This window comes from Vipera ursinii (assembly GCF_947247035.1).
Source record: "Vipera ursinii genome assembly, chromosome: 2".
In the NCBI taxonomy this organism is placed as follows: domain Eukaryota; kingdom Metazoa; phylum Chordata; class Lepidosauria; order Squamata; family Viperidae; genus Vipera; species Vipera ursinii.
In genome coordinates, this window is record NC_139513.1 from 17,606,912 (window position 1) to 17,615,214 (window position 8,303).

An 8,303-nucleotide genomic window follows, 5' to 3' on the forward strand; every position below is an offset into this window, starting at 1 on the left:
AATCAGTGGAACAACCTGCCTCCAGAAGTGGTGAATGCTCCAACCATGGAAGTTTTTAAGAAGAGACTGGACAGCCATTTGTCTAAAATGGTATAGGGTTTCCTGCCTTAGCAGTGGGTTGGACTAGATGACCTCCAAGGTCCCTTCCAACTTATTATTATTATTATTATTATTATTATTATTATTATTATTATTATTATTATTATTATTATTATTATTAAGAGCGTGAGAGCATAACCTCAAACTGACAGGAGGGAAGCTCAAAAGTAAATGTTAAAAAGTATTACTTCAAAGAAAGAGAAGGGGAAGCTGGGAACCAACTTCCAGCGGAGGTAGTGGGTCGACCGTCAGTAACTGAGTTTAAACATGCTGAGGATAAATACATGTCTTGCCATCTGAAAAAGTAAAATAAGACCTAAAATAAAAATAAATAGAATAAAAAAATCAATTAAAAGTAATAAAGAAGTTAAAAAGAAAACAAAAGAGTTACCCTGTGGTAAGATGAACGGCCATTTTACCACAGGGTACCTCTTTCATAAATTTAATAGATACAGTTTAATATTTAATTTGATAAATAAAAATAAATAAATAGATTCAATGGCCCAGTAGGTCTTTTTCTGCTGTCCGTTTTCGATGTTTCAGTGTGGAGATATTGGGGGGAAATTTATGGGAGGAAAAATTTACATCCATGAGGCTCAGCATGCTGAGAGCAACACACACACATACTTGGAGACTTGGGGTATGTTTAAAAAAGCACATATAAAAACTACAGATTTATTGTGGCAGGAGCCGATGCCACTATCAACCTGCTGGCCGTTGACAATGCTGTAAGGCTTTGTTGGAGGGAAAAAACAAAAACTGAGCTATGGAAAGCGATGAATTTCTCCTCATTTTCCGAAGGCAGGTCGACCAGCTTTCTCTCCATTTATAAACAGACGCAGGTCCACTCGGCATCTTGTAGCTGCCATTTTAGGCCAACCCTGAACTGGCAAAAGGGGGTGAGGTGAAAAACAGTAACATTGTTCCGAGTGACGAATTTGGGGATATTCCCGTTTCTCCTCAAAGGAAAAGCACAAGTCACGTGGGGCCTTGGAAACGGAGAGGGAGAGATTCAGTCACACCAGCCACCAGAAGCGTATGTAGAGCAGGAGCACCATGAAGATGAGGCCGGTGGCGGCAGCTTTGGCATAAGCAGAACGGTTGTTGAGGAGCTTGGCATCATGGCGATATTTCCTGGAGAGGGTTGACAAGTTGCTAGCTTTCGAGTCCAGAGCTGAAGGAGAGAAGACAAAGAAAACACAATTGGCTTCTGTTGTCTTCCTGTTCAACTTTGCCAGGAAAAGCGGCTGGTGGCTCCCCATTTCTGGGGGTTGGAGGAGGGGGGGAAGAGGCAAGGCTCAGAAAGGAAGCGGTTCAAGAGCAGCATCGGCCATTTTGAATGGCCTCCCCAGACACATTACATGGGCTCCCCCTCTTTTTTAATAGGAATTTCATTCAAAATTACAATTAAAAAAAAAAGATAAAAACACAGGTCATCCTCGAGTTACAACAGTTTGTTTAGTGACCAAAGTTACAACAACACTGGAAAAAGTTGACTTAGGCTGTTTTTCACTTATAGCTGTTGCAGCGTTCCCCAAGGTCACATGATCAAAATTCAGATTCTTGGCAACTGACTCTTATTGAATTTAACTGAATTTATTAAATTTATATGCCGCCCTTCTCCCTAAGGACTCAGGGCGGCTCACAACAATAAAAAGTTAAAAAACATAAAATAAAAAAAATTAATGATCGTTGCTGTGGTGTGTGTGTGGGTGTGGGTGTGTGTGTGTGGGTGTGTATCCCAATGCTCTTTACCACCCAATCACTGTCTCCGTTTCTACTCCTTCAAGATCAAGAGACTTTTCTACAAGTATCACCTCTCTTCTCGGAGCTACATTCTCACGGTCAGGCAAGGGTCACGTCTGACCACACACACACTTCCTGTAGGTCTCCCTCCTGTACCTGATAAGGTCTCCCCTCTTTGAAGGACCTCTTCAATGTTGGTCACCATGATTTTCTGAACGTCCTGGAGCTCCACGTTGATGCTGCTTAGATGGCGTTTTGACCAAGTATCTAGGTAGGATTTTTTCAGCTTCTGGATGTAAATGTCTAACAAGGAGAAATAAAACAAGTCATATCTTTGCCTTAACAGGTATTTTGTTTCATCTAGATCAGCCTTCTACAACCTGGTACCCCCAAATTTTCCCAACCCACCATGGCACATGAGATTCCTTATTCAGCTGTGGCCCAACCTTGCATTCCTCTCACCACGAAGAGCAAGAAAAAAATGGTTCTCCTTTTATTGATTTGTTAGACTTGTATAGGGACACAGTGGCTCAGTGGGTTAAGACGCTGAGCTTGTCGATCAGAAGATCGGCAGTTTGGCGGGTCGAATCCCGAGTGCCGCGTAACAGAGTGAGCGCCTGTTACTCGTCCCAGTTTCTGCCAACCTAGTAGTTCGAAAGCACGTAAAAATACAAGTAGAAAAATAGGGACCACTACGGTGGGAAGGTAACAGCGTTCCATGCGCCTTTGGCGTCTAGTCATGCCGGCCACATGACCACGGAGACGTCCTCAGACAAGCGCTGGCTCTTTGGCTTTGAAATGGAGATCAGCACCAGCCCCTAGAGTCGGAAACGACTAGCACGCATGTGCAGGGGAACCTTTACCTTCACCTATCAAAAATGGCAGCCCAAGTGGTGAAAAAACCTGGGAAGAAGCAATGCATAACATTTACAAAAATCTTCAATAAAAATCAGCATGGGAAGTTGCAGATTTAATTTAATTTAATTTAATAATTTGATTTCTATACCGCCCTTCTCCCGAAGGACTCAGGGCGGTGAACAGGGCAATACACAATAAAAATATTATACAAAAATTAAAAAGTCATTAAACATTATGCCCTTAAAATTAATACATATTACAATTAAAACTATTTATAAAAACCCAGCCCCATCCCATCAGACCAGGCCAGCTTGTTCGAAAAAGAAAGTTTTGAGATCGCGCCGGAAGGAGCGAAGGTCGGGGGCCATCCGGAGCTCAACCGGTAAGCTGTTCCAAAGGTCTGGCGCGCCCACAGAGAACGCTCTCCCCCTGGGGGTCACCAATCGGCATTCTTTGATCGGTGGCACCCTGAGGAGGCCCTCTCTGTGGGAGCGCACTGGACGGAGGGAAGTTGACGCCGGCCGCAGGTGTTGCCGTAGGTTCTAAGTTTCTATATTCCCTCCAAATGAGCTTTAAAGATCCCTGACTGAAATGTGTACAACTCTTCCTTCCTTGCTCTTATCCAACTGCTCAAAGCATGGCATGGCCTACATTCAAGGCGGGGGTGTGGGTTTCAAATCCCAGAATCCCCCCCAAGCAGCATAGTCACCCAGAGGGCATTCAAGTTGGGAAAATGGCCACTTTTGAGTATCCTGGCAAGTTCTCAACATAGTGGGCAGAATCTGTGTTAGATACCAATGGAGTTTTGTTCCCATTTTGTCCCACTGAATTCAATGGGCAAATGACTCCTACAACATCAATCCCATTGATTGCAAGGGAAAAGATAGTGCAACCAACTTGGTCTGGCCCTAATCTTTTAGCATTTCAAAGCAGCCCATACTTAAACATGGATTTGTGATTTATGCATGTATTCATGGTCCTGATATTCCTCCAGAGGTCAACACGGCAAAGTTTTTTCCACCTCAAATCCTTCCACTCTTTTATCCCCAAACAGTCCTAACAGGTTGATAAAGATGAGAAATAATGATCGGGATGAACCTGGGTGAATTTACCTGCTAATCCACACCCCCTTTCCAAAAAGCCAAATCAATCTGCAGCCTGTCACTGTAGGCAGCCTTCACTCTTTCAGCTATTTAGGCAATTGGTCATCTGACCAAGATCCAACTTTCATGACTCTACACTGCCTCCATGCTCTTTTGCCCTGGCAACAATGGGAATTCAGAAACAGAGATGCAGGAAAGACTCATCGAAAATTATTTGGGGCCTAGACTACAACTTTGTGAAGACTACACTGGGGGTGGTGGTGGTGTTATTTTATTTCTTCTAAGAGCAACAGATGATTGTGGCAGATAAAAGTTTGCACCCCGTGAAGGAAGTGAGGAGAAATATTCAACACAGTGTTTCTTAATCTTGGCAACTTTAAGACGTGTTTCTGGGAATGGATCCCACCATAAAGAGTTCTGCAAAGTGGCATCTCTGGACATCAAGAGATCTGTCCCCATCCTAAAGGTCTGGCTGAGGAATTCTGGGAGTTGAAGTCCACACATCTTAAAGTTACCAGACTGAGAAACTTGATCCAACACAATGAAATTAGGCGTCAACGCTGCTAACATCAGATGTTTTTCCTTTGACAACATATGGAGATGCAACCATTTTCCTTCTTATGTTTTACTCTTAGAATTAGATGATACTGGGTGGGGGTGGGAAGAGGAATGTGCATGGGACATATTGTTAGACAGAACAATACTGTACCTAGTGTGTGAACCAAGGTTAATGAAATAAGAGATGATAAGAATTGGCGGGTTGGAGAACTGGAGGGAGAGCTTGCATTTCAAACTAATTGGAGAATGTGGTTTATGACTGTTAATTGGAGGAGGGAATTGTGCTTTGATGCTACATGGTCAGAGGAGGGAATTCAGATTTTCGCCTCGACTATGTAAACGCCAATGTTATGCTTCTTGAATAAAGATTCTTTAAGGTAAACAATGCCTTGAAGTTCTTTGAAGAGTTTCATCTGTCGGAACCATGACATTATGGGGACGGAGGAACGATCATCTCTTTGAGGTAGACCAAATCAAGAACCAAACATGGGAAGAATTCTAGGAATGCTCTTTCCTTGACTTACGACCACAATTGAGCCCAAACATTTGGTTGCTATGTGAAATATTAAGTGATTTCCCCCCCCCCACCATTTTACAACTTTTCATGCCACAGTTGTTAAGTGAATCATTGCAGTCGTTAAGTAACATGGCTATTAAATGAATCTGGCTTCCCCCGTTGACTTTGCTTGTCAGAAGGTCGCAAAAAGCCGATCGCATCATCCCGGGGCACTGCAACCGTCATAAATATGAGTCAGTTGCCAAGCCTCTGAATTTTGACCATGCGGCTATGGGGTTGCTGCAATGGTCGTAAGTGTCAAAAACGGTCATAAGTCACTTCTTTCAGTGCTGTCGTAACTCTGAACGGTCACTAAATGAACTGTTGTAAGTCGAGGACTATCTGTATTGCAGTAAAGTAGAACATCAGGACCATGAAAACCCATTCCAAACCTTCCCTGCTCCCGTTTACCTACAACAAAATCAAGGCGGGATCATTTGGAGCCTTCCAATGATGTTTGGGGATGGGGACAGACAACCTGGGGCCCAGGGATGCCACGTTGCAGACTTCTTTAGGGTGGGATTCACTGTCAGAAACCTGTTCACCTTTACACCTACCAAACTCAATGAAGGCGTAAGGCCGGGACACCGATGACACTTTTTTCCCGTAAAGTTCCCAGAATTCCGCTTGTAGCTCCTCCAGAAAAGAGAAGGCCAGCTTCTTGGAATAGTTAGCTTCACAGAGTGTCAAGTAACAAACTCCCTGGCTGATCAGGTAACTGTAGGGGGGAAAAAATGCAGCAGAAATGAAGGGAAACGAGAAGAAAAAAGGTACGATTTGAGAAGTAAATCAGCACGTAAGTTTGTAAACGGCAGATGTCCATGGAGATTCAAGGACATAATCAAGGAGAGACCCAACCTAGAACTCAGGAGAAATTTCCTGGCAGTTAGAACAATTGGTGGAAAGCCTTGCCTCTAGATATTATGGGTGCTCCATCACTGGAGGTTTTTAAGAAGAGATTGGACAGCCATTTGTCTAGAAAGATATGGGGTCTCCTGCTTCAGCCGGAGGCTGGACTAGATGATCTCCAAGGTCCCTTTCAACTCTATTATTCTGTTAGAAGGCATTTGACAGGTAAAAGGTCAGATCATTTTTCAGAAGTTACCAAATATTGATGTGAGTTTATAATCTAGCTGCAATTCCCTCATTTTTTTTCTTTACATAATTCAAGCCTAGGCCTAGAGGGCATTGCAAAAAATTTCAAGCTGATAGAATAGGCGCATTGCACCACTGTGTTCCTTCAGCACGGGATGGGTAGCATATAAATTTAATAATAGTTTTCTTCTCCACATCACCATGAATCGGAAAAACTTACTGAAAAGTCATCGTTCCAGACTCCAGAGAACATCGATTTGGCGAATGATCCCCAATTTTTCGGAAAAGCTGTTTGGCTTGATTGTGATATTCTTGGAAGTTCCGATTTGACTTCAGAGGAGGAAATAAAAATAAAAAAAGGTTTGTCATTCAAAAGCTCAGAGTAGAAATTGTAATTCCTCATAATTGAGAACAGCAGCGAGCTGGAGAATTCTACGGTAATTTCACCTTACCTAAGTGATGGAGGGAAATTACAAACTCTGCTTTTGCAGTATTTAGACGCCTGATCATAAGTCAAGGACTTCCTCTATTTAGCCAAGAAAAGCAAGGCCCTCTAACTTTCCTTGGTCCTAACAGAAATCTTAAGCAAAGAAAATATGCCAGGAATAAAATACCTTTTGCTAATTATTCTATTCCTGCAACTCTGCCTAAGGAGGCAAACCCCAAAATTGCCAGCAAATAAAATAGTGGGGAAAGAGTGGGGGGGAGGGGGAAGGAGGGGAGATATCAAACAAAACCAAGCAAATTATTTTTTCCCCCAAAGTTCGTAAAAGCAAGCCTTGCCTCCTTACTGGGTCAGAACGGGCTTCCAAAAGCCAAATAAAACGAGGGCAGAAACCCAGCCATCCTTTCCAATAAAAAACTGTCACCTGTTTTTCTTAAAACAACCGCGCACCTTAAGCCCATCGCAGGTGCGCTGCAGAGCAACCGAGGCGGCTGAGCAATTTTGTGTGTGTGTGTGTGTGTGTTTGTGTGTTTGTGTGTGTTTGTGTGTGTGTGTGTGTGTGTGTGTGAGAGAGAGAGAGAGAGAGAGAGACAGAGAGACAGAGAGACAGAGACAGCCTCGGGTCTCTCTCTGTGTGTTTGCGTGTGTGTGTAGGACGCCCCTCGCCCGCTTTGCCCCTCCACTTACCTGCTCCGTTTCTTGCATGGAGGCAGCCAAAAGTAGCCCGTCTTGGACCCGGCTGATCATGGTTAGCAGAACCATGTTAGCGGCAGGAAAAGGGGGCGAGCGAAAAAGGAGGGTCTTCGGCTCAGAGCGGGGAGGGGGCAGCGTCCCACACACCCCCCCGCTCCTCTTCCTCACCTCCGTCCCTCCGTCAACTCTTGCAGCCGGACTTGATTCTCCCGCTGACGTGGCTGATCCGGCGGGGGCGGGAGGGTGGGTGGGTGGGGGTGGCGGTAGAAAGGGGCGGAGCGAGAGAGCCGAGAAGTTTTTTTTACTTTGGCAAACTTGGGAGGACGTCTGCGTGTTTGTGCGTGTGTAGTGTGTAGTAGGAAAAGCGGAACGGCAAGTGTCCCTCCCGATCTTTCTTCCTTTCTTCTCCGCGTCCCCTGGAGCATCGGGGCGATCCTCCCCGGCAGCGCCTTCGGAAAATGCCGTTAACTGGAACTGGGAAAAACTGCGGGTTGCCCTGGCGCTTCGCTCGATTAAGAAGTTGCATTGTTTTCATTGCGCTCGGAATTATTATTATTATTATTATTATTATTATTATTATTATTATTATTATTATTATTATTATTATTATTATTATTATTATTATTATTATTATTATTATTATTATATATTATTATTATTATTATATTATTATTATTATTATTATTATTATTATTATTATTATTATTATTATTATTATTATTATTATTATTATTATTTATTTTGCTTTTGTGGAGCTTGGAGGGGGCGACGATTTCTTTACGCAACAATGTGCGCGCCGCTTTCGCCCGTAGAACTCGAAGCCGGTTCGCGGTACAACGAAAGCTTTAAGTCAAAGTTTTTTTAAAAAAAAAAGAAAGAAAGAAAAGGAAAAAAAAGGAACGTTCCGTTTGTGACGTCACAATCGCATTTGTGAAACGCTCTTCCCACCCCGCCCCCCCCACCTCGCAAAGAGGAGAGGGAGAGAGAGCCGCGTCGTAAGAAACCACCCCAAGATCGCGAAGGGCAAAAATCCAACCTAGGTTGTTTTGGTAAATGTAAGCTCTGCTGCGTCAAAAGCTTAATTAGCTTTTCCACAAGGCAAAGTCTGACAAATAGAACGTGACTGATTGTGTTTCAAGAATATCAACAA

At 43.5% G+C, this 8,303-nt stretch overlaps 1 protein-coding gene across 1 annotated transcript; it reads right to left on the bottom strand.

The window, feature by feature from the left end:
• Window positions 1-311: 311 nt before the first annotated feature.
• On the bottom strand, window positions 312-7,369 carry LOC310633759 (vesicle-trafficking protein SEC22b-B-like). Its single transcript, XM_083351632.1, has 5 exons — window positions 7,148-7,369; window positions 6,236-6,345; window positions 5,478-5,638; window positions 2,002-2,148; window positions 312-1,273 (listed from the first exon to the last, which is right to left on the bottom strand). Exons 1-5 carry the CDS (start codon window positions 7,220-7,222, stop codon window positions 1,116-1,118), a joined length of 651 nt encoding a protein of 216 aa, XP_083207758.1. The 5' UTR covers window positions 7,223-7,369; the 3' UTR covers window positions 312-1,115.
• Between the last annotated feature and the right edge of the window lie 934 nt (window positions 7,370-8,303).

What these genes read in the sequence shown, in the direction of transcription:
- LOC310633759 (XM_083351632.1), bottom strand. Translation starts at nt 7,222, where the DNA reads ATGGTTCTGCTAACCATGATCAGCCGGGTCCAAGACGGGCTACTTTTG. An exon ending in TCTGGAACGATGACTTTTCA is followed by an intron (nt 5,639 to 6,235) that starts GTAAGTTTTTCC and finishes TCCCCCCTACAG; the next exon opens with TTACCTGATCAGCCAGGGAG. An exon ending in TTACGCCTTCATTGAGTTTG is followed by an intron (nt 2,149 to 5,477) that starts GTAGGTGTAAAG and finishes TCTCCTTGTTAG; the next exon opens with ACATTTACATCCAGAAGCTG.